This window comes from Engraulis encrasicolus, chromosome 17 (genome assembly GCF_034702125.1).
Source record: "Engraulis encrasicolus isolate BLACKSEA-1 chromosome 17, IST_EnEncr_1.0, whole genome shotgun sequence".
NCBI classification, from domain to species: domain Eukaryota; kingdom Metazoa; phylum Chordata; class Actinopteri; order Clupeiformes; family Engraulidae; genus Engraulis; species Engraulis encrasicolus.
In genome coordinates, this window is record NC_085873.1 from 12,875,005 (window position 1) to 12,901,325 (window position 26,321).

A 26,321-nucleotide genomic window follows, 5' to 3' on the forward strand; every position below is an offset into this window, starting at 1 on the left:
ACAAGAAATAAATTATAAGGACACATATTTATTATCTTTCATAGTACACACGTTACGTCTTGAATTCCTGAAACCATGCGTATGATTGAGATGAAAGATTTTGCACGTTTCAGCTCTATTGTTGCTGCTGACATGGCATTTTAAAGAATTTAAATAATTTAGGCAACCTTTAGTAAACCAGTAATACCAGGCTTTCAGCAGTACAGTGACTGGATCATGCAACCCAATTCAAGAGTCTCCCATCAGGTTTTTAGTTCAAAACACAAAAATCCAAAACATAGTAGGTAAACAAAAGAGTAACAATATTCCCAGCAGCTTGCAAATAAATATCCCTAACAAGTCACAGTGGTTTAGACATTGCACAAAGCTGAACACAGCCACCACCGCAGGAAATGGCCAGTAAAATGTAGGCCTATGACGTATACAGAAATTGTAAACTTGAATGACACATTTATTAACACCCTCACCAGTATAAAGACACCAACATATACAAAAATATACTCTGACCTGAAAAACAATATGATAATAAAATGTTTTGCTCTTATAATATGACCTATAAGAGGACAAGACCAGCTCATAAAATGACCTCATGCATCATGCACTGCCCAAGAACTAGTGGGACCAGTGGAGGTGGTGACGAAGAAGACGACGAAGAAGAAAAAGACGATTCTGAGATTGTCCTCTGAGAGAGACCAACATTTTAAGACCACTGGAAGACCACTTTTTCTTCCCCTAAGACCAAAAAGTCTTGTTACTGAAATCACAGTTGATTCACAATCAGGTGTGAATTATCAGGAGAAGGGAAAACAGTTTCATTGTTGAGTGGTTGATCCAAAATACACACCGTCAAGTACATGTGCTAAATCATCCAATATGGCTGACAAACAATGTGCTGTACTGTATGCAGTAAAGGAGTGGACATTTTGGACACAACCCAATACCTATAATAAGCCCATACACAGTCTGTGGATAGGCGCTCTACTGTAGTGGAGACCCATACATTTTGCATTTAGTAACCCATATAGCCTGTGGATAGTCCCTCCAGTGGAGCCCCTACAGAGGCAGTGATGGCACTACATGCAGAGTACAGGGGGAGAGGACCCATAGTCTGTGGATGGACCCTCTACAGTAGTGGAGCCTATGAGGCAATGGGGCCTCCCACGTGGCACCAGTGCCTCAATAGAGTGTAGGGGGGAGAGGAGGGTGGTGACAGGCCCTACTGGGGCACTGGAGGTGCTGCGTGCAGGGTAGCAGGGGAGGAGGGTGGGGGCGATGGGTTCTTGAGCGGCAGGGCATCCCCTGGGGTGGCCCACTGCCTGAAGAAACTCCCCTAGCGGCGCTCCCTATTGGGGCAGGCAGGGGTGGTGATACATACAGCATGGGCGAGGAGGAGGGTGGCGAGGTGCTCTTGAGCAGCAGGGCATGCCCTGGGGGGGACCACTGTCTGAAGAAAGCTCCTCTACCGTATACCCTTTACTCTCAATAGAGTATTGGAGGAGAGAAGGGTGGCGACAGGCCCTACTGGGACAGGGGAGGTGCTGCGTGCAGCGTGGGCGGTGAGGAGGGCGGCGAGGGGCTCTTGAGGGGCAGGGCGTCCCCGGGCGGCACCAACAGCACCACGTTCTCCTTCTTGGACAGCCAGAAGGCCGGGTACAGCGGCTCCAGGAACTCCGCCTTGTACTCGTGGATCAGCGCCATGCCGTTGTCGGCGGCGTAGAAGGCCAGGCGGCCGCCGTGGTAGTCCACGTACACGCCGATGCGGGTGGACTTGGGCACGCTCAGCGGCGTCTCCACGTCGCTGTGCCACGCCGAGAAGCACTTGCCGTCCCACCGCAGGCACCAGGAGAAGTTGTTGCCCGTGATGCAGCCGTTGGTCTCCTCGCCCTTCAAATCAAATCAAATCAAGTCAAGTCAGCTTCATTGTCAATTTCTTCATATGCACAGGTCATATACAAGGAAATTGAAATGACGTTTCGGTAACACTTTACTTTACGGATCGCTAATAAGGTGGTAATTTCGTGTTAATTTCATAGTTATTTCAGGATAATAACTGTTTGTTTTTAGTAACAACAGCAAAATAACCATACAGTTTCCAGTGCATTATGTGTGTGTGTGTCAACAAAGTGTCACCGTGCTGCGAGTCATCAGGGTGTCACCACAATGCACTGGAAACTGTATGGTTATTTTGCTATTGTTACTAAAAACGAACAGTTATTATCCTGAAATAACAATGAAATAACTATGAAATTAACATGAAATTACCACCTTATTAGCGATCCGTAAAGTAAAGTGTTACCGACGTTTCTCTCCATCCCATGCCAGGACGTTCTATTTTACTGTTTTCTCCTTTTATATGTTTAATGTTCCATGTCAAATGTTCAGTTGTTTTTTATCAGTGGTAGTAGTGGTACTTTATTGTATAACATATCAATTCTGTGAGATGTTGTTTGGAAGCAACCCACAGATGCCCACAAAAGTTAAGTTAAGGTAGCCTCTTACTGCAGCAGGGGTCGCCGGCCACCCTGTTCACTTGCTGAAAATGCTTAACTACACCAACATTGCCATGACATTACAGAGAGCCATAGTGCTGCGCTAAGGGGTTAAACAGTATAACTATTGTACATCAATATTTAAAATGGATGAAAATACTGTATATGTATACTGTATGATAGGCAAAACGGATCGATTAGTTACAATCGAGTGTCACAATGTGATATATGTCATATTCCAAATGACTTGGTTTTACCTGTCCAATTCAGCCTGGTGACTGGCTGGTTGAATGATCACACCTGGTTGAATTGGACAGGTAAAATATGTGGCACGAGAATGTAACTAATGAATCCATTTTTCCCATCACTGGCTATACGTGTATGTATGTATATACTGTTCTACCTTGCGCTCGATGCTCTTGTAGGTGAGGCCCACGTGCGTGCCCTCTCCGCTGATGTCCACCTCGAAGTAGCTGCGCTCCATGTAGAAGCTCTCCGTCGTCAGCACCTGCCGCCAGTGCTCGAAGCGCTCGTCCACCTCCGGGTAGCTGTGCTGCCACGGCGTCGTGTTGGTCACCTTGCGGTTCTCCTCCGTCAGGCGCAGGAACTTGTGGACCGTGTTGCCGTCGAAGGAGATCGGCGTGCAGTCTGGAAGGGGGCGGTTACAAGATTATTTTTTGACATTTTTATTGTTTAGAATAATTCATTATGATAGGGATGTACATGTGTTCATAAGCAAGTCAATAACAATATGTAGTAACCTACATTGTACATTTATGGTAATTTGAACCTTTTATTGACCACTGCACTTTATGTCTGTCCTGTGGTACATGTTGTTGCTGTTTATATATAATGATGCCTTGCTGCACACTTAATCGTCCCTTTTGGGTACAATAAAGTTGAAAAGTTGAAGTTGAAGTTGAAATTTTGTTCATTCAACACACGCAGTGTCAATCCTACACTAAGTGTTGAATTAACACGTCAAAATGTATTGTGTAAGAACAGATGAGTGGAGGGGTGATTATTACAAGGAGATTTAATTGTGCCATTACAGTCATGGGTAAGCGGTTAGGGTGTCAGACTTGTAGCCCAAAGGTTGCTGGTTCGACTCCTGACCTGTCAGGTTGGTGGAGGGAGTAATTAGGGCTCTCACCATCCTTCACTATGACTGGGGTATGCCACACTGCTCCCTTGGGGCACCATTTGGGGCTGCACCCTTGCACGGGCGAGGCATGAATGCAATTTTATTGTGTGCAGTGTGCACTGTTTGCTGTGGAGTGCTGTGTCACAGTGACAGTGTGAGTTTCTGAGCTGGGCTTTCACTTGTTCAAAAGTAATTCTATAACAAGATTTAGTGAGGGCCCAGGTAGAGATGAATATCAGACTTCATTGAATTACCAGTGTCTGTGTACTGACATAGTTTTTTGAGTATACTTACACTTAAGGAAGTCAAGTCTTGTTTTTGGTTCAGGAATGGCTCCGTTTTGTTTAGCTTTCACAATGGCTTGTACCGTGGTTTTGATGCTGAGTTTATCTGAGGGGGGAAAAGATGACAAGATTCCATCATTTAACTCAGTGGTTCTCAACCTTTGTTGAACAAACACCCCCTGGACCTCATCATCAGCCTCCCAACGCCCCCTTGACTTAATCATACGCCAGGCAACGACCCACTTAGTATTACAAAATAAAATACAGTAATGCTCCCCACCACCCTCCTCAACTGTATCCTTCTCAACACATTACCTACCCCATCCCCCTGCTGTAGAGCTCCCGGTGAGAAACACTAATTTCCCTGAACAAATTGATTGATGAACACATATGAATATGAATATCAGCTCATGACAATCATATCTGTGATGGTGCAACATGATCTCAAAGTATGTCATGAACAAACGCGGACCGTTGTGACACAATATCCATGGCAGTTTCACAGAAGCAAACAAATGTGCTTGTTCATGATGGCAAATATTGTTATCACAAACAAATCGGCAGCTGTGAAGATGACAAACAAACAAAAAAACATTGATGTGACTCAAAGGGCTTTCCGTAGCGCAAGACCAAGCCGAGGTAATCCATCTGATACCAGGTGTGCCGGTTACCTGCACGGCAACGAGGTCACTCACCTGACGTGTTGCTACACGCCCATCCTGACTCACACTACACGCCGCATTCCCAGCATCACACACACACACACACACACACACACACACACACACACACACACACACACACACACACACACACACACACACACACACACACACACACACACACACACACACACACACACACACACACACACACACACACACACACACACACACACACACGCCACATTCCCGGCACTACTTTTAGTCCAGATGTCTCAATTCCCTCTCATCACTCTTTGTTAATGGATGTTTGTGTTTGTTTGTGTGTGTGTGTGTGGTTGGGTTTGTGTCCATGTTGAGTACACGACAGGATATTCCAGAATGTACGTTTGAGTGGGAGGTAGTCGTGTGTGTGTGTGTGTTTGTTTGCGTGAAGGTATGTCACCATCTTTGTGTCAATGACTATTTGGCTGAACAAGTCATCAATGAATGTGTCCATATCTGAGCTCACTGAAAGAAGGGGAGGTAGCTGTTGTTATTATGATTGAGCATAGGCCTACTACAGCATATGTGACGGGTTGTTCCAGAATGTACGTTTGAGTGGGAGGCAGGTAGCGTGTTTTGTTTGTATGCCGCCATAATATTTAGTAATGACTAGGGCTTGGAAAGTTCAAGAGTTTCAAGTGGGAGTAAACCAGACTTAGTCTGTGTGCCAGGCCCTCAGATGACAGACAAGAAGACACACAAAACGTCAAAGAGAAAAATTCAAAGACAGGGTGTGAATGGCATCTTATCTATGACATGACATCTATGGGAGTCTATAGGTAGTCCTGCCCAAGGTACACAGTAATTTCCTGTGAGATTTCTCAGTTAATTACTGTGAAACTCTGGTAATTATTTTACAGTGTATCTGCGCCATACCGTTTTTGCAGGTTTCCTTCAGCGTGTTGACGTAGGAGGAGAGGAGCTTGTCACATAACTCCTGTGTAGAGCTGAGGATCACGCGGCTGAAGGCATTGAGGCGATCCATGAGCTCGATCGACACTCCAGGAAGCGAGATGTCCGGCGTGTCCTTCTTCCACTCAGAGTACTCCTGAGAGACAAGGAGACAACCTGCTCGTCCCTTATTTCTTTCAAAATCACTGAAAATCCCCCCAATACTTTAACTTTACTTTGCCAATATGGTACATATACACAGTATGTATAGTAATCACAGGTGAATTGTTGTGTTCTTATTACTTTGCAAAGGTTTAAACACCACCATAAGTGGGATAATACCACTAGACCAGAGTAGATTAACTCATGAGCTATAAACTTCAAAATGTCCGTGACACACCTCTGACCCAATACCCAATATAATGCAAATAAATAGTCAACGGCAGCAGGGGGTTTCAACATACAAGCTTCCCTTATGCATTGAAAGACACACTAGGCAGTCATTCTGGAGAGATTTTGATTTTTCAGGAGGGATTTTATTTTCACACACAGAAATATTATTTAGATTTCTAGAAAATTATTTCATGGCCCACTTGCAATACCTTTGCATGCCAACAGTGAGCCCAAGCCCACAGGTTGGGTATCGCTGCTGTTAAGGAAATCTCCTGTACACTGAAAGGTTACCATTCTAAACTGTCATTGTCAGGTCTGTAAACAGTCACATACAGTAGGCCTACATGGTTAGTTGAGAATCTGTAAAGAAACTTAAGAAATCACTAGGCTAAATCTCCATCATGACTAAAGTGCAGTAACGTCTCATCTAATCGATCCAGCAGGCTAGACAAGTCCAGAGACAGACATGCATGCAGTATGCTAGACATGTAATAGAGATGCATCCAGAAGGTTAGTAGACGTGTAATAGAGATGCACCTGGTAGGCTAAAGTAGACACATACTTTATGTAATGCGAAACGCTGCCTCACCTGCAGGAAGTCGACGTCGTTCTGGTTGCGCGAGAGTTTGTCCATCTGCGTCTGTGTCTTCTTGAACTCTGCGCAGCGCTGTTCCAGGTGTACGCGGATGCCCTCCACCTGCCGTAGTGCCTGGCGCTCCTCCGCCTCCAACATCTCCGTCACCTCCCGCTGGGCACGCTCCACTGCCGCCGCCAGCACCGAGAACTGCTCCTCGATCACGCCATGCACGCCCTTCACCGACGTCTGGAGAGGATAGAATAGAGTGGAATAGAGTAGAGCAGTAGAGAAGAAAACAGTAGAGTAGAGTAGAGCAATAGGGTGGAGTAAAGAAGAGAAGAGAAGAGTAGAGTAGATCCGTTTTAATTGCAGTTAAGTAAGGTAATTTAAATAATAATACAATATGTATCAAGTAGAGTACAGGAGAGTGGAGTGGAGGAGAGGAGAGGAGAGAGTAGAGTGCAGTAGAGTGGAATGGAGTAGTATAGTACAGTATAGATCCTAAAGAAGAATGGCAAAGAGTAGAGTAGAGTTGCAGAGTATAGAGTAGAGTAGAGTAGAGAGATTGTACTGTACTAATCTGAAGGGAGTGGTGGGGAGTAGAATTGGACCCACTACATACAGGTACAGTATGTACACTATTGAGGAGCAGGGGGCTTTTCTGATGATTTCTGATGGGCATAGCCAAAGTTGATAGCGACTCTGTTTACAACAAAACATTATATGGAAGTATTGGTGGTCAGAATGAAAAAGGATAACTGATTGAAATGTCATGAAAATTAATAGCAGTACACCAATGGGCTAATACAGTAGCATCTACAGTACATTTGAGATGTTTGAGGGGATTTGCACAGAATTTCACACTGAAGATAAAACAACTTGCAATGAATTCAATCCATTACAAATTGTAGGTGAAAATGAATTGTTAAGGAAGCATTATATCATTTTATTAATAAACTAAACTGAATCATCCATTCATTTCTTCACCAAGGTACTTCCTGTCTACACACAGAGGTTCCAGACTTCTGAGAAAAAAAAAAACCCAAACAGGATCCTCTAGGGATCTGGGGCCAAATAACAATACCGGTAACAATAGCGGCCATTCCGGACATTCAAACATCAAACGAGATGTCTGGAAGGAGCATAGCGTGAGTCTTTTTCCTCGAGTCCCAACCCTGTGCTGTTACTGTGTAGGAACGCAGCCTGTGATGTCACTGGTGGAATGAAAAACATTTCCAAAAACTCGTTTTTTTAGCCCTCAGGGCAAAGAAGGAGGCTCTAGCTCTGATGTTGGCTCACATATAGACCATAGTTAGATGTTTTTATATTGATTATCATTGAACTTTAATCATTTGATTATTTGATCGTTGAAGTGAATCCTTTAAACAATGAGCTCTAAATGCAAATGTAACATTTTAACAGTTAAAATTACACCAGCTACAATTTTAAAACTGTGGAAAAAAGCATCCCAATGCCTCTTGAACTGAAATCTTTGTGAAGAAGAAACATGACATGTCAAAAGAAGATTAACATGTATATTCAGTCAACAGCTCTAGTACACATATCATTGTCTGCAGGTTTTTTTTACTGGTGCGTTTCATGTTGCAATGCCACGTTGAGGTTCGAGTCCTAACTTCCCTCTCTGTGTTCAAGACCTGTTTGAGATAGTTGTAAAGCACAGCCCCTGGATGCCACGACACGACGCATGATGACACACAGAGACATCTGGGGCGTAGGTCAGCCAAACCAGCCTGCCCTCAAAATCACCACCTGCCCTGCCAGTGACGTTACCACAAGGTTAAAGCCACATTACCCTGCATCATTACACATCGCTGTGTGTCATCAGCCCAACTGTGTGGGCTGTGAGAGGAAGACGCTCCTCAGGAATTCACAAATAGCTGCAGCGCCAGGATTTGTTTTGGCTCACAGACAGACACAAACACTCGCAGGGCGTGACATGGAAACGAAACAAAAGGTGCTGCACAGATTGCATTCGGGTATATGCAAATCTGTATACCTCCATGAATCACTATGATTTATGTCATACCTAACTCCCTTATTTGATGTCAAAATTTGACCTATGAAAGACTACCATAGTCCATGTTTGAAACAGCAGACGTATTAGGTCCACAGTATTTGCGCTTCTCAACTAAGAACTGTGTTCTCTACTTAATCCTGTGATAATGTAGGCCTACTTTATAAAACAACTATCCCTACTTGGCATCTGCCCTTATTGTTCTGTATATTCCCTGTGCACTTTGTACCATGTATGCAATGTGTATTATGCTATGATCATGCCCTCGTTTGTAAGTCGCTTTGTATAAAAGCATTTGCGAAATGTAATGTAACGCCATGTAATGTACTGGAGCCATTCTATCATGGATGTCGCGCTCCAACTGTATCTCTGTCATTTTGTGAAGTATTCACGAAAAAAAAAAAAAAAAATTCGAGGTGCATTCACGAAATTGCCCGTTTTTCGTGGTTGGGCAACGAAACGCTGCCTATTCATTTGAATTGCCCGACTGCTGCCTAGCGACCCACGAATTTGACGCCCTTTCGGTACTGTCACATTTCAAACAAGCAATTTAGGGTTAGGGTTAAGGTTAGGGTTAGGGTTAGATTTAGGGTTAAGGTTAGGGTTAGGTTTAGGTTTAGGTTTAGGGTTAAGGTTAGGGTTAGGTTTAGGTTTAGGGTCGTATGACATAAGGCGTAAGTACCGAAAGGGCGTCGAATTAGTGAGTCCCGAGTGTATCAGCAGTGTTCTGTCAGCATCCCCTCCCCCGCCCCTGCAGACGCTTGGATAACCATAGCAACAACATGAGCTGAAAATACCGACCACGAGTCGCTAGGCAGCAGTCGGGCAATTCAAATGAATAGGCAGCGTTTCGTTGCCCAACCACGAAAAACGGGCAATAACGTGAATGCACCACAAAAATTAAAGTTGTTTTTTTCGTGAATACTTCACGAAATGACAGAGATAGGGCTCCGCATTGAGAAGAGTGGTCAGGGCGACCGACAGCTTTGCCTGGGCCCAGGACCATAGTCATCTGAAAGGGCCCCCTACCCAATACATATACTGTAATTGAGGTCCAATTCTGGGCCTCCCTTCTCCCCGGGCCTGGAACAACTGACCCTCTTGTCCCTTCTGTCCACTTTCCTGTTTGTGCTCCTTCCTCAACCGGAGCCATTCTGTCACACCTGTGGCCGTGAGAAGGGCAGTGTACCTTATCATGCTGTGTGTTGTGCAAGCACGGAGGCAGCCAAACAAACCAAACCTACACGCTGTCAGATTAGCCATGTTGGGTGTTATGATGACAAGATTCTGCTTTGGATTCAGAATTAAATAATTCAGTCGAGTTAACTTTGATCTTTTAATTTAATTCTGAATTGTGACGTGTTAACGTGACGTTTTCAAAGAGGAATTAAGCTTTATTCGGAATTAAAGTGAGTTAATTCGGAATTAAATGTCCCATGTAAACATAGCCAGTGTAAGATAAGCAGTACAGTATGGTGCCTTACCTCAATGGAGACCGTGTAAGATAATAGTAGCTGCATGGTGTCTCACCTCAATGTAGTGTTAGATAAACATTAAGGCAGTATGGTGCCTTACCTCAATGGAGACCGTGTAAGATAATAGTAGCTGCATGGTGTCTCACCTCAATGTAGTGTTAGATAAACATTAAGGCAGTATGGTGCCTTACCTCAATGGAGACGGTGTTGGCCTGGAGCTTGGTGATGGCGTTCTCGGCTGCGTTCACTGTCTTGACCACCTCCGTCTGCTTGTCACGCAGCTCTTTCTGTTTGAGAGGGGGACGAGGAAGAGACACTCAGCAACTTCACAAACATACTGTACACACGCACGCGCACACGTACGCGCACACACACACACACACAGCACAGCACAGAAATGCTCACAGGAATAGGCAAACACACACATCCACACAGTAACACACACACACACCATCTTCAATTTGTTTATATACAGGAAATAGCCAACATTTCCCAACAGGCATACTTTTAGCTAAATCATTTTATCATTTTTTCTATGCCTCAGTTGGCAAAGACGTGCGTCTTGTTTTTCATCTCTAGATCCTGCCCCCCCTCCAATTAAATTCTATCTCTTTGTATTCAAAGATTTGTGCCTTGTCTTTCATCTGTTCAGACAGAATCCTCCCTCATCGCTATCGCTCTCTCTCTCTCTCTCTCTCTCTCTCTCTCTCTCTCTCTCTCTCTCTCTCTCTCTCTCTCTCTCTCTCTCCTCTCTCTCTCTCCTCTCTCTCTCTCTCTCTCTCTCTCTCTCTCTCTCTCTCTCTCTCTCTCTCTCTCTCTCTCTCTCTCTGACACTCACTTTCCATAATGGGAGTGTTGTTTCTGCCTCAGAGTCTTCCTATGTATGTTATCCTCTGGTCTGCATTCCTCAACAGGTCTGGGCATCACCTCTCGTCTCTGTCTGAGAGGTTAGAGTAGCACTTCAGCAAACTCGACCCCTGAGGGGGAAGTGTTTTGGGCCCATTTTGACTCTCACAGTGTGCCTATGCTACAGGCTAACCTTGAGTAAGACCTTAGAGGGAATTGCAAGGACTTGACATTGTGATGATATCGGTCAAATCAGCGTACTTGATGAAAGAGATCTGAGAAGTTCCTTTGACTCATCAAATGCCATTTGATTTCAGTCAAATGATGTGGATTGGCACAGGAGGACTCTTTTGGCCCATTCTCATTGTGTCTAACAGGCCAGAACTTGCAATGTTGGAAGAATTTGAGCAAGAACTTAATGGGAAATCTAAGGACTTTGTTTGATTGTGATGATATCGGTCACATCAGTGTGCCATGAGAGAGATCTGAGAAGTTCATTTGGTTCATCAAATGGCATTTTTCTTTCAGTCTGAAGGGGAAATGATGAGGGTTAGCAAAGAGGAACAGGTTCTTCCTGGTTGGTCAGATCAAGTTGCGAGGCTTTGAGCGAGTTACACACAAAAAAATGGCATTCTGCTCTTGACATGCAATTCCTTTTGTTGCCCTCATTTTTCTTTCTTTGTTCAGGCATTTCCACCTCCTGTATAGGCTAAAGTATGCGGCAGGTTCCAGTGTTAACATGTTCGGAGGTGGAATGCTTTTGAAACGCGCTTCTAGATGACAGAGTCAACAACCCAGCTGCAAGCAGTGAGGAGAGAGCAGACCATGTTCATGTTCAAAACCACAATTTCTCAGACGGTTTTACACCTTTTTATGACAGTTTGTCTTATTATCCAAAGCCCCACTGAAATGGTTGAGATACTACAAGTACAATACCTTCCCCCACAGTCTACAATGACAAAGGCACTTGTACAACCCTAATTTCACTTTGTTCAGTAGAGCACCTCTAAACCGGCATGCCGTTCCAATTCTCATCCAACCGGACTAGGACTCGTCTCTCTGTGTGGGTGTGTTACATAATGTCAACGCGTCGAGAGGCAATCTTATCACTACACGCACGGAACACGGTGGCTTCTGTTTGCACACATGTTGCCGACGGCGACACAGCAGGAAGTCAATCCCTGTTATCCTCGGTGACAGTGCGTTGTGGCCGGGGAAAGCGACTTCCTGAATGACACCGCCATGTCACTCTGTGACCCAGGGCCGGCCCAAAACACAGCCCGGGCCTTGTTTTGCCATATGTAGACCAACCCCTCATACAGTCCTCCTGCTTTTATGATACTTATTCTATATTGTGACTGCCACTGTCCATTGCGTAGGCCTATATTAACGATGGACCAATGGGCTACCCCATCTATATTGTGGGTCGGTCCCTATATGACAACAACAACAACAACAAAATCATTAGGGCTGTCAGTGCACCGGGAAAATGTCCTGTATGCCAGATTACTAGTCCCGCCCTGCTGTGACCTGCCCTGCCTGTTCCAGTGACAATGACAATAGCTGGGGCCAACCCTCAGGACATGCAGGACAACACAAGTCTGCCGATTGCCCTCGCCACAGGGGTCATCATCGTCTGGTCCGGTTCCCAAAATTGTTCTGCTGGGACCCACTTTTGGACTGGGAGGATGCTTTCACTTGCTTACTTTTAATGCTGGATTTTAATTCACAGGAAAAGTGAATATTCATATTTCTACCCCATACACAAATACTTAATGGAATGGTAATAATATATGAAGCTTTTGGCCAACAGTTGGCCTATATTCTCCCCACCACCCCACTTTGGGAACCACTGGTACAGTTGGTCACATGTACTGTAGTGTTCACATTTCTGCCTAGTTGGCAGATAACAGGAGAGACAAAGGCATCATGTGAAACTTTTACTGACTGTTTCCTCATGGAAATCAGGAAGTTGTCTGTACAGTACACAAACCCATATTCAAATAAGGCACTAAATGGTAAATGGACTGCATTTATATAGTGCCTTCCCACTCCTTCGAGCACTCAAAGCGCTTTACATTAGATGTCTCACATTCACCCATTCACTCTCACATTCACACACTGGTGGCAATGGCTTGGATGCAGGGTACCACCCTGCCACCAGGAGCAATTGGGGTTAAGAATCTTGCTCAAGGACACAACGATGGAGGCAGAGTGGGGTTTGAACCCGCAACCTTCTGGTTGCTGAAAAGGATGGTGGCCGAAAAGGCTCCTCTACCACCTGAGCCATCACCACCCCACTATTATACCCAGGCCCGCCGACAGGGGGGACAAAGGGGTATGTTGTCCAGGGCCCAGTGAGATAGGGGCCCAGAATTGGGTCCCCCTTACATTGTGTGCAGTGCGTAGAGGGCCTTTTCAGATGACTTTGTCCCAGGCCCAGCAAAAGTTGTCAGCGGCCCTGATTATACCCACATACAGTACAAATAAGGCACTCCAAATGTCAAGTGTCAGTCAGAAGCTGGTGTTCTTTTGCAGTAGACTTGCGATCTGGTATGTTGGCTTAGGGATGGGTGTAGATGAGATGTGCCTTCAGCCTTAAGCCTTACGCAGTCAAGAGCATTCTGTTCGCATGGCAAGCACAGTAAACTCCACAGTGAACAATTGCCTATGGATCAGCCCATTAGAGTAAAGACACAAGAGGCCCTCTAGTTTCAACACTATAGTTACTGATTCTCCAAGCTCCACATAGCCCTAAGGAATCCTGAAACTGCTGAAATGTCATGTGCACACAAAAGGAGGTTTCACAAATCAATGCTGAGATGCCTCGACTTAGAAATGTTGCTGAGTGTTTTCTCTGACTGCAATCAGCCCACGTGGCAAGTCCCTGAAACTAGATATGGCAAATGCAAATAAAACTTTGTGTCTTTGTGTGTTGTGGTAGAAACACATCTGATATGATCTCCTGTCGCGGCCAAATTAAACGGCGTTAAAACTTAATCACGCGGTAGAGGCCTAGACTTGCTTATCACCCACTGATTAACTGAGGTGCCATATTAGGCACATAATCCTCTGGAATTATGCTGCACAAACACACCCCAAGCTTGTCAAGATCTGACTTGGTGGCCCATCGGTGTATATGCTGACTATAATTATCTGTGCTGATCGTCAACATCTGACTTGGCAGACTTGGTTGACTAATCATCTGTCGTTTCTTTGATCTGACTGACAGGGCGTGTGGAGTCTCTTGTTGCTTGCTTTGGTCAGCTGCTCTGTGTTCAGCAGTCTGGTGATCCTCACTGTATGTGGTCAAGAAATGTATAAACTGGACACCACTGACTGGAACTGTCTCTCCGGGTGGGCACGCTGTGTATCAGTTTTCAGGTGGGATGCAGAGGGTGTGTATGTGTGCCATTGTGTGGGTATACGGTATGATTGGTGTGTGTGTGTGTGTGTGTGTGTGTGTGTGTGTGTGTGTGTGTGTGTGTGTGTGTGTGTGTGTGTGTGTGTGTGTGTGTGTGTGTGTGTGTGTGTGTGTGTGTGTGTGTGCCCTGCACGTGTGCGTGTGCGTATGCGTGTGCGTGTGCGTGTGCGTGTGCGTGTGTGTGTGTGTGTGTGTGTGTGTGTGTGTGTGTGTGTGTGTGTGATTCAAAGATGAGATTCAACATTGCAGAGTGAAATGTAAGTGTCAGCACTTGATTTGAACACTCTCGTCTACTGGTAGCCTCTTGGATGGCCAATTGGCCATAATGTGTAGGTATAGGAAGCCAAAATGTCTCAAAATCACATTTGTGGGAGTCAATGCAACACTGCTCTTACACTGGCTGTGCAACCCTTTCCAACCTAATTAAAATAATAGTAATAAAAAATCTCTATGGAAACCAACCCCAAAACCTCTCCCCTATGTTCCAGCTGGTGTCCATCATGGGCGTAGTGCGTTTCCATATAAACTGGAAAACTCAACTCATGCACACTGATGCAACACCCTGCCAATCCAAGACCAATCTTCCTGTGCACATGCTGGATGAGAACATTGCCTGCAGTACAGGGCTATAAACCCTAAAAGGCTGAAAATCAAATGTGATCAGCCAACTCAACTTGCCAACATGCCAACTCCTGACCTCCTCAGCTAACCCTGTCTTCCTGCGGGCCACTTGGACGAGCACAAGTCCTGAAACAAACTAGAAATGCACTCAGAGAGTGCAGACCTCTGTCAAGGACGCTGTTTGATATAACATTTGACTGTGTTACACGATAATTTTGTCAAGTCTTTCTGCTTTGTTTTTGTGAAGTTAGAAACTGGAATGTCCTACTATGGTGAATAATATTTTTGAAAATCCCTGGATCTGGATCACCACCAAAATTGAATCACTTATTCCTTTTGTCATTTCCAACAGCTCCACAAAATTTCATCAAAATCCATTCAGAACTTTCAGACAGTCAGGCAGACAGACTAATTACCAAAAACATAACCTCCTTGGCGGAGGTAACTATGCAAGATCCATCTCAGCATGCATGCCAACCCCACAACCCCACAAAAGCATGGGCCTAGGAATCATGGTGCATGAGCCTGGTGTTGTGCCCTTGTGTTCCCCACCCACACCTTATCTTTCTCCTGAATGGGCATGGTGTTGTGCCCACGATGATTCTCTGCCATGCAGTCCTGGCATACAGTAGTGTACCCCACCCCACCCTCACCCCCACCCCACTCACTCCCTCATCTCTATCTTCCTGGACATGGTGTTGCACCCCACAACCCCTCACCTCTATCTTCCTGCGGGCGTCCTGGATGGGCATGATGTTGTGCCCGCGGTGCTCCTCCGCCACGCAGTCCTGGCATACGCAGCAGGCGTCGGCGCAGCAGTAGAGGTCCAGGGGCCACTTGTGGCTCTCGCAGGTCCGCCGCTCGATGTCCCTGAGGGGTTCCACCAGCCGGTGGTTCTGGAATTTAGGGTTCTCCAGGTGGGGTCTCAGATGGGCCTCGCAGTACGACACAAGGCAGGTGAGGCAGGAGCGAGACGCCCGCCGAGGGCTCTCGATGCATGAGTCACACACCACGTCATCTGGCAAAGGACAAATCAAGAATTTATTTTGAGATATTTTTTTGGCTCATTTTATTACTGGAAATGGCTGTTCAGAATTTTTGCTATGCCAACATACTATATAACAGCAATCTACTGTATATAAAATGTCTATATAAAAATGTGCGCTGCAATGCAATGCCCAATATAGACAATTTCCCAAAATGTTCCAAAGTGGATACAAGTAATTTTGCTCCATGAAAGTGTAATTTTATTGTCAAAAATCTACGTAACAGGCCTAAGGTCCATATCATCTGGCAAATCAAGTCAAAATCAAAGTGTACTTTACTGTCAAAAATCTATGTAACAGGAAAAGGCAAAGGCAATTTAATTTTCAAAAATCTACCACGTCATTTGGCAAATATGAAAGCAAAAGTGTACTTTGTAAAAAGGCCAAGGACAAAGTCAACTGACATACAATATAAAAAGAGGAACTAATTCCAGGCCCTATTCTGTCCCTGGGCCCAAGACAATAAACCCATTTGTCCCCTCACCGTTAACCCCTAACCCCTCTACATCATAAGACTACATTACAGACTGTCAACACTCACTACTTCATGGACTTGTTAATCTATCTTGTCTACCTCAACTCTCACAATGTTAGTTTTTCACATTGCTGACCATTGTTGACCTGTGTTAATTCCTTTTGTGTATATGTGTGTCTTGACATGTCCTTGTGGGCATTATGTGTATTTGTGTAGCCTGCTTGACACCTCCATTCCCTTGTGGGGATCAATAAAGTTATTCTAATTTATCCACCGTGTGCAGTCAAAACTAAACCTACCTGGACCAAGAATGTCCTCCTCCTCTTTCTTCTCCTCCTCCTTGGCCTCTTCCTCTGCTGGTGCTGGAGCAGGAGCTGCGTCTCCATTTTCCTTCACCTCCTCCGAGGCGGCTGGCTCTACTGCTCCTCCCGATACCTTCTCAGGGTCCTCTGTCTCCTTCAGGTCCTGCTGTATCTTGGCCTCTGGGTCTGGGCCAGCCGCTGCTGCTGTCGTCTTGTCTGCATCCTGACTGCTCTCCTCCTTCCCGTCAGACTTGTCCTCTCCGCCTTTTTACATTACATAACAATACATTACATTACATTACACTTAGCTGACACTTTTTCCAAAGCAACTTACAGTTATTTACAGAGTATTGGTTACAGTCCCTGAAGCAATGTGAGGGGTTAGGTGCCTTGCTCAAGGCCATTTCAGCCATGGATGGAGGTGTAGGGAGAGGTAAGGTCGGATTCAATATACTATATATGTTGTTTCATGCACCTAAGCTGGCAAGTGCATTGGAAATGGCCCATTGGTCACTCAGCAGACTCTAGTACGCTGACCATCTTCAGGTCTAGGACCAAAACGTTGTGTATTAAAGAAAACAACACAATGATCAGTGTACAGGAGTTATTTCAAAGGTGGGATTCAAACCTGCAACCCTCTGATCTTAAGACCACCTCCCTAACCATCAGGCCATGGCTGGCTGCCCTCCTGAGCTGGTTGCCTCACCTTGTTGGCCGTTCACCTGGGGCTTCACCTCCTGAGGCGCTGGATCGGCTGCTTTCTCTGCTGCTTTCCCTTCTGCTTTCCCGGCTGTGCTCAAAATGCACTTCGTCTGTTCTGGGGTCAGCTGTGTGTCTGCCATGGCTCGTTCAACTTTACTCAAGTCTCAGGTCCCAAGTCAGTCTCCAGAATTGCTTTCTTTCTCTTCAACTTCTGTCTTGGTTCTCCTTCCTCCCACAGCTCAACTTGAAGTTTATCTCTGAGGTCTCCCGAATCTCTTCTTTTTTTTTAAAAACGATGCAGACACGAGTGAAAGAAAGTGGCAAACAGAAACCACAGCTGGTGTGTGAGCAAAATTGTCTCCTCTGCATAGTTTCAGTCTTTGCTTTGCATGCCCCGCCCTCTGTGAGAAAGACACACCCTGCCCCGTTTCCCTTACAACAGAGAGGAGGTGGCGTACAGGAGGGGCCAGAGAGGAGAGAGGGAGGTGGAGGGGGGAGGTGGCTCACAGGAGCAGGATGGGCCAGAGAGGAGAGAGGAGGTGGCAATAACATATGGGAGGGGCCAGCTGAGCTCATGGTTTCTGGAGGAATGTTTCAAATCAAGTCTCCCTCTCTCTCATGTCTCTCTCTCTCTCTCTCTCTCTCTCTCTCTCTCTCTCTCTCTCTCTCTCTCTCTCTCTCTCTCTCTCATATCTCTCTCTCTCTCTCTCTCTCTCTCTCTCTCTCTCTCTCTCTCTCTCTCTCTCTCTCTCTCTCATGTGATCTCAAGAGGAACAGTCCGTCTGCCTGAGTTGACTTGTGTGGTACAGTAAAAACAAGCATGTCCGGACAAACAGATAAAGAGTGCCCACTGTTTGTCTGTGGAGTTGGGAACGGTGTTCCTTATTGTTGACTTTGCTGTGTTTGTGGAGTCTTGTTTGACGCACATAGTTCAAGGTGAAAGAACACAACGTTATACAAGGAATACAGAGGAATCACCTGCCTGCTTCTCTGGTATTCATGTGTTCCATGCATGTATTCCTTTACCCCTGCCAGTGAACAGAAGGCTAAAAAGCAGGTTGGGTCAGTACATCTACCTCCAACAGGATTTGATGAGAGAGAGAGAGAGAGAGAGAGAAAGAGAGAGAGAGAGAGAGAGAGAGAGAGAGAGAGAGAGAGAGAGAGAGAGAGAGAGAGAAAACAAAACAAAAGAGTGAACGCTGTGATTTAGAGGAGCCAAAATCCTTCATCCTCCTCAAGATGAGTAGGTTTCAGAAACGAGCACATACAGTATCATGGATCCTTCTTTGATGGCCACATTAGAACTGTGAAGGCCCCACATGTGGAATTAATAGAAAATCATTGCTGCCACCTGCTGGATAGAAACAAGATTGCAATGAGGGGTGGCCATCATGAGGTGAGGCAGTAGGAAAGACGATGGCTGCATCCGAAAGTCCCTTCTCTGCCTTCCTAGTACGTAGAAGGAAAAAAATAAGGAATCAAATACGTAGTCCATCTGAATACCCTAGTAGACTTTCAACCAGGAGGCGAATGGTACCCAAATGAGTTCTTTATCCGGTCATATGTGAAGTTGGCAAACGATGGCTCCTTACCAGTGACTACCCAATACATTCAATCTAATGAGGATCCAATTGTGCCCCCCATCTCCCTGGGCCCAGGACAACTGACTCCTTTGTCCCCACTTGTCAGCTTCCCTGCGAGTGACTGCAAGCCTCTTACAAAGCAGGGGCTTTCAACCAGTAGTCCGTGGCAACTGGCAACATTACTTGTGGTCCATGACTAGGTATCTATGACAGTGCTATACAGTTAGGGCCAGAAATATTTGGACAGCAACAATCATCCTTTTCCACCCTATACCCCACCACAATGGATTTGAAATAAAACAAACAAGCTGTGCATTAACTGTAGACTCTCGGTGTTAATGTGAAGGTGTTAAAATCCATATCGCATAAACAGGAATGAAATGGCAACGTTTTTTGTGTGTGTTGCCCACTTTTCAAGGGATCAAAAGTAATTGGACAGTAGGCTTCTCAGCTATTTTCCAGTCAGATGTGTGTTATTCCCATACTACACCATCACCAAGATGTCAATACAAGGTCTTAGAGTTCATTTGAAGTGTTCTATTTGCATTTCCATATATTTTTACGGAATATCCATGAGATCCAAAGTCCATCTGTTACCATCAGTGATGCAAGCCATCATAAGGTGGAAAAAAATCAAAACAAACCCATTTGAGAGACGGGGAAACATTGAATATGATTAATTGAAGAGTTCAGAATGTTGGGAAAAAGAAATACCAGAGCAACACCAAATTACCTGGCAGACATGGAAGACAAATGCTGTGGATGACAGACAATATTCTGTATCTGGTGAACAAAAACCCATCTCCCAACAGTTGGCCAGATGTAGAACAGTGTCCAGGTGAACGGTGGAGACATGTCCAAGGCAACAATCAAGAAAAAGATCAAGAACATTGAGGAACACTTCACCATAGGAAATACAGAGGGTTCACTAAAAGATGTAAATTATTGATTGCATCAGAAATAGCAATACCAGATTTGGCTTTGCCAAACAACATCTTAAAAAGACTGTATAGGTCTTGAGTTACTTCCTATGGACAGAGGAGACAAACATCATATTGTACAAGGGTAATGGGAAGAAATGAGTATAGAGAAGGGAAGGAACTGCTCATGATTCAAATCATACCACCCAATCAGTGAATCATGGTGGTGGTAGTGTCATCGTGAGGGCATGCATATCTGTCAATACGATTATCCCCTTGCATTTATTGATGATGAGGACTACCGACAAAAGCCACAGGATGAATTCTAAAGATTTTCAGGCTATATTATCATGTCATATTAAACCTACTAGTTATGGACTCATTGGACAATGCTTCACAGTGCAGATGGACAATGACCCAAAGCTTCATCTGAAAGCCACTAGCCATTTCTACCCCAAAAAAGTGGAATATTATTCAATGGCCCAGTCAATCACCTCACCTGAGTACGGTTGAGCAAGCATTTCACTTGCTGGAGGCAAAACTGAAGGGAAAACACCCTAAGAATAAGCAGGAACTGAAGACTGTTGCAATAGAGAGCTCACCATAGCATCACCAGGGATAAAACCCAGTGTCTATTGATGTCTATGGATTGCAAATTACAGGCTGTAACTGACTGGAAAGTATTTGCAACCAAATAATTAAAAACTGAAAGTTTGATGTATAAATACTAGACTGTCCAATTACTTTTGGTCCCTTAAAAATGGGGTAGCACTTAGAGAAAATGTCATAATTCCTTCACAGTTCACTCGATTTGGACGCAAACACCCCCATATTAAAGCTGAAAGTCTGCTGTTAATGTACATCTTGTTTGTTTCTTTTCAAATCCATTGGGAGGGTGTACAGCTCCAAAAACATGAAACTTGTGCAGATGTCCAAATATTTATGGCCCTAACTGTATTTTGCATTTAACTAGGTTGCTATTTAAAAAGATGTGAGATGCAACTTAATCCCCATTCAATAAAGTCTGCGACTGGAGACTGCTGAACAGGGTAGTACTAGTACCTGCTCATAGACACAGTGACATGAACATTACATCACATTACACATTTTTATCCAAAGCAACTTACAGCATATTGGTTACAGTTCCTGAAGCAGTATGGGCTTAGGTTGCTTAAGGCCACCTCAGTAATGATGTGCAGAGTGGAAAGGTGGGATTCGACTCTACAACCACCTGATCTAAAGTACATCTCCCTAGCCATTAGGCCACGGCTGCCCAACATTGAGGCTCTAACTGTGTGTCACTCAAATCCTTTCCCACGAAAAGGCTGCCCAACCCCAACCCCACCTGAACGTGCACACACACACACACATATGCTCAAACACAGTGCGTCACAGACTGGGCCAAATTAACGCACAGGTCAGATATGACTGCAGCCTAGAGGCTCCAACATCACAACGGATGTTGTAGATAAGGCATTCTGTCAGTATGCAGGAAACAAGGAAAGAACGAGAGACCACTCTTTTGATATCTTATGGATCATATTTTAATTTCTAACACAGTGTAGGCCTATAATTCTCAGTGCAAACAATTATACAGTTGCGTATTATTACAGACATTCGTTCATGAAAGACATTCACAGGGCGTAGCGTTACCATTCACAATAGAAAAGCATCAAAAGTCAGCAGTGAAGTCTTTCGTAACATTTGAATTAACAGTTTTGAAATCAGACTGTGTAACACATTGATCTCCGCTACGACAAAGCTGACGCACCAAAAGGCAGTGACTCAATATAAACCTGCATAGTGCAACTCCAGCAGGCATATATTTACCCTGTTTCAACTAAAATTGTGCCGAGATATTGTCTTACCATTTACGCACACCTTATTCATTTGATTTCACGCATTGCTTGTTTTGTGCAAAGCCGCTACAGTAAGCCTGTGTGTTAGCCATTGATGTACGTAAATACTGTATATTGCGTTCTGTTTCTGGCAGTTCTATGTTCCTGACAACTCTGATTAAAAAATATAATGTCAACCATTCATTATGATTTAACTACAGACATAAAATGTGCTTTAGGTCTGGCCACTGTTATAAAATACTTGTTTTGTTAAGGTTTTGTGAGTAAAATCAGTTTTTCATTACCTGGTGCAATGTGTCTTTCAGAGACGATCCATTTCAGAGCACAGCTCATTCACAGCTCTTCATCTTGTCATATCCGCATATAATTTATATTGCAGATGATCTCAATCAATCAATCAATCAATCAATCAATCAAAACATATTTATGTAGCACAATATCACAACTATACAGTTGTCTCAAAGTGTTTTCAAATACACATACACATTCCCACATTCACACACCAGCATTGGAGGCTGCCAAGAGGAGGGGTATCTGCACACATCTACAGTATGACTTGCGTATGACCATAAGCCATCATTTCTTTTTTGAATAGGCATGCGGGTCTTCTGCTGACCCTACGCGTTGTCCTTTGTAGCCTACTGTCCTACAAATACAAAGGGAAAGTGCTGTAGCAATATCTCTAAGACGGGAGACATTTGAAGGCTTTATTTGCAAAACGGTGTATCTCCATTTTTTAACTTTTGCATTTTATTATTGAAAATGACTGTTCAGAGGGCCTACCACCTATGTGTGAATTCTTACCATTCAAATATCTTGAGAGCACACTTTTTTAACCTATATAAAATGCATTTTGCAATGCAATTCAATGGAATGTCCAATACAAAAATGTCAATTTCTCAAAATTCTACAAAATGGAGATACACCGTTCATACACCTTCATTTGGACCATAAGGCTTTGTCAAAAGCTGGAGGCGTAATGAGGAGCGCTGTCAATCTAAACTCTATTTTCACAAAATATGTAGTTTCTGCACTTTGCCTTTGTAGGGCAGAGTAGTTAGGGGGTTCTTTCCGATATGCGGACTCCCGTCCTCCCATGCTCACTTGCCTCCTGGTGATGACGTCACTGACAACAGAATTGTATTTCAGTATCTCGCAAAAGCACAATTCTAATGTCATTTTTTTCTTCATCTGCAATCAGGATGGTGAATGATAAATAGTCCCCCATAGTTGTTGTGGCTAGGCTGACAGCGGGGAAACTTTGTCGTTTTCTCCACGGAGGCGGGGCGTCAGCGATAAGCGAGGCCACAAGCACAGGCCGAGGACTGGAGTCTGCATATTGGAAAGCACTCACAGCTTGCTGCTCTGTAGATGGATGCCTATGTGGGCGTAGTATGAATATATGAAGTACAGATAGAAAATGATTATTGGGAAATCAGAAAACACATGAATACCTCTGCACTGCTAGCCTGAAGATGATGTTTTGGAAGCACAATATCTCATCGGCCGCCTACGGAAGGAAAAATGAGAGTTCTTCGCTCTCTTTTCTTCCTCCCTCTCTATGACTCTCCCTCTCTTTGTGCATATGTAATTGTGCATCAGCATGAAAGCAAAGTGTCTTTATTAAGCTGTCAAAAAAGTGATTCTTCCCTTCTTGTCCTTCTTCTCATTATTATTCCCCTTCTCCTCCCTCCATCCTCCCTTCTACACCTTCATCACCTTCATCTCCTCCTCCTCCTCCTCCTCCTCCTTCACGGCACCCCATATGAGTTCATTGATGGTTGGGGTTGGGCGTACTCCTCCCCCTCCTCTTCCTCTCCCTCCCTCTCCCTCCTTCTCCGTCCTCCTCCTCCTCCTCCTCCTGCATCACTGCACTCCTACGAGCTCGGTGATGGGCGGGGCGTAGACCATGAACTCCTGGTAGCGGTGGAAGAAGAGGCGGAGCCTGGAGAGGTAGGCGTCCTCCTGATAGGGCAGCTCCTTCTCCTTCAGGTACTTGGAGACGATCGGCTTCACCTGTGGACACAGAGGAAGATGTGATGAGGAGGAGGAGGAGGAGGATGATGAGGATGATGAGGATGACGATGATGATGTGTGTGTGTGTCATCAAGTCGATGGTGTCGGTGTGTGTGTGTGTGTGCACGCGCATGCGTAAATGTGTGTGTGTGAATGATATATCAAATGCCTTCAAGAACATATTACAGGTTGAGGACGTGTGTGTATGTGTGTGTGCGTACGTGCGTGCGTGCATGCATGCGTGAGTGAGTGCATGCGATGCATGCGTTATTTTGCATGTTACCCAGAGTCACATGTTATCAGAGAGAAAAGGAAATAGGTATAGGTGTCTTTGTGTGCATGTATGAGTGTGTGTGTGTGTGTGTGTGTGTGTGTGTGTGTGTGTGTGTGTGTGTGTGTGTGTGTGTGTGTGTGTGTGTATGTGTGTGTGTGTGTGTATGTGTGTGTGTGTTACGATGAAGGATGTCAGGGAAAGGTCAAGTGCACGTAGATATACACTACACGATCATAATGACACACCTGACTCAGCCCAAGTGGAGGATTGCATTGGTTTGGTGTGGGAGAATTATCACACCGGAGGCAGAGGCAGGGTGAGAGGCTGCCGACTGCAACGGGACTACCGTTGGACCTGAACTTATTTGTATGGCGGATGGACGAACGGGGAGTTAAGAAAAGGGAAGAATAAAAGTGGACCTACTCCTTCTTTTGGGAACGGACTAGACAACGCATCGCTTGGGCTAGCCGGCAACCAGAGCCAATGCGGGGGCTAGCAGTATCCACTGACTCGTCGCCTCGGTAAGCCAATGCTAACGTTCCTTCTTTGGGCTCACAGCACATGCACCGCAACATTAATATCTTACACATCCTTTACCACGTTACTGCACTACATGTAGTTTGAGGGCAGGTAGGGTGACATCAGGTCGAGCCTTAACAGTTTGCGTGTGTGCGTGTGTGTGTGTGTGTGTACGCATCCGTGCCTGTGATTGGAGAGGAAGGAAATAGGTGGTAGTGTGTGTGTGTGTGTGTGTGTGTGTGTGTGTGTGTGTGTGTGTGTGTGTGTGTGTGTGTGTGTGTGTGTGTGTGGTCTCCTACCTTAAGGCACATGTGGTCAGAGAGGAAAGGAAATAGGTGGTGCTCGACGTGGCAGTTGATGAGCGAGTGTCCGAATATCCAGTCCAGCACAGGGTTGCGGGGCAGGTTCAGCACGCCGTGGGTCATCTGGTAGATGCGCTTCGGACGCCGCGTAGGAGAGAACATGGGCAGGCCGATGTGCTGTGGGAGAGGGGAGCAGGAATGAGAAAAATGGTGTCAGGTAAGGGGAAAAGGCAGTGAGGAGAAACTGTGAGGTTTGTTTAAGAAAGAGGGTTGCTGGTTCAAATCCCACCAGACCGATTGGAAAATGTAACCTACTTTAAATCCCTGACTTCATCCACGTCTGAAATGCCCTTTTATTTGCCACAAGTCAACTTTTGTTCAGCTTGTACTCTTCGCCAGCCGTCTGGAATACTTGTCACAGTAATTCTGTGATTTCCTATGGGATCAATAAAGCATCTCTAGTCTCGACCACTGGGGAAATATTGTGGCTCTGAGAAGATTGTTATGTTAGTTGTCTATCATATATAGAGTAGGCCTACATCTTGTGCATATGGCAGACCATGACAACAAAGTGGAGTTGGACTTTGAGATGGAGTTTATTATTCTCCTGAGGTGGGCGTTCGTCCTGTGTCCCAAAGCAGGAAGTTCCTCTATTTTCCCCAAGAGGAAATTCAGCACATCAGGGAAATGTGTTTACTGTCCTAAAGAGGAAACTCATCAGCTTTCTTTTGACGTAACTAAGAACACGTTTGGCAAAGTAGTGTGCTTTTAAGGAACTGAGAACATATTTAGCTGACAACAACAACAACAACGCACAACAAAGACAACCACATGCTGTATTCAGGAAGTCATCATTATGGTGCGTCGCCGAGCGCGGCAGCAAGCCTGTTCAGCTCAAGATGACAGACACCTTCATTTTCTGCTGGATTACTCTACTCTCTACTCTCTACTCTCTTATTATGCTTGCATCAAGCGGCATGCAGTAGGCTACATGCATTCCAAAACACAGTGTTGGGCAGGTTATTTTTAAAATGTACTCCCCACAGATTACAGAATGCATGTCTCAAGGCGTAGTTTGTAACACTTGTATTGGAAGGCATATAATACGCAATCCAATACTAAACCACATACTGTATTATGCTACAGGACAATTTGTGCCAGGACAATGAAGTCTCTCCTGAGCAGTTTGTCCAAGGGGCTTTTGGGTATATTTCACGGATGCTGGTGATGTTTATGTTTGTTTATTTGTTTAGTTTTGTAGTGTAGACATTCTAACCCTGGTAAAGTTTATCTTGAGGAAGTGGTAAATTATCTGATAAAAGAGCCAGGAGTCCTTACTTTCTTAGGGCAAATGACACCTATGGGCTATCTATTAGAAGGTTTACCACTTCCTGTAGCTACTTTAGCCAGGTCTATCACTTCACCATGTTTTTAGAA

At 44.9% G+C, this 26,321-nt stretch overlaps 2 protein-coding genes across 2 annotated transcripts in view; both read right to left on the reverse strand.

Moving 5' to 3' along the window:
- Positions 1-22: 22 nt before the first annotated feature.
- On the reverse strand, positions 23-17,551 carry trim16 (tripartite motif containing 16). The gene is made up of 9 exons (XM_063221413.1): positions 17,416-17,551; positions 16,707-16,973; positions 15,606-15,904; positions 10,187-10,282; positions 6,498-6,731; positions 5,501-5,672; positions 3,928-4,023; positions 2,893-3,137; positions 23-1,884 (listed from the first exon to the last, which is right to left on the reverse strand). The coding sequence occupies exons 1-9, from the start codon at positions 17,549-17,551 to the stop codon at positions 1,519-1,521; spliced, it is 1,911 nt and encodes a 636-aa protein (XP_063077483.1). The 3' UTR covers positions 23-1,518.
- A 3,883-nt stretch (positions 17,552-21,434) lies between these two features.
- fads6 (fatty acid desaturase 6) overlaps positions 21,435-26,321 on the reverse strand; it is a 26,320-nt gene continuing 21,433 nt past the window's right edge. The window contains exons 5-6 of the mRNA XM_063221774.1: positions 24,882-25,061; positions 21,435-23,789 (exon numbers count right to left, since the gene is read on the reverse strand). Coding sequence (XP_063077844.1) covers positions 23,640-23,789; positions 24,882-25,061 — 330 coding nt within the window. The 3' untranslated portion in view covers positions 21,435-23,639. The remainder of the gene's footprint in view (positions 23,790-24,881; positions 25,062-26,321) is intronic.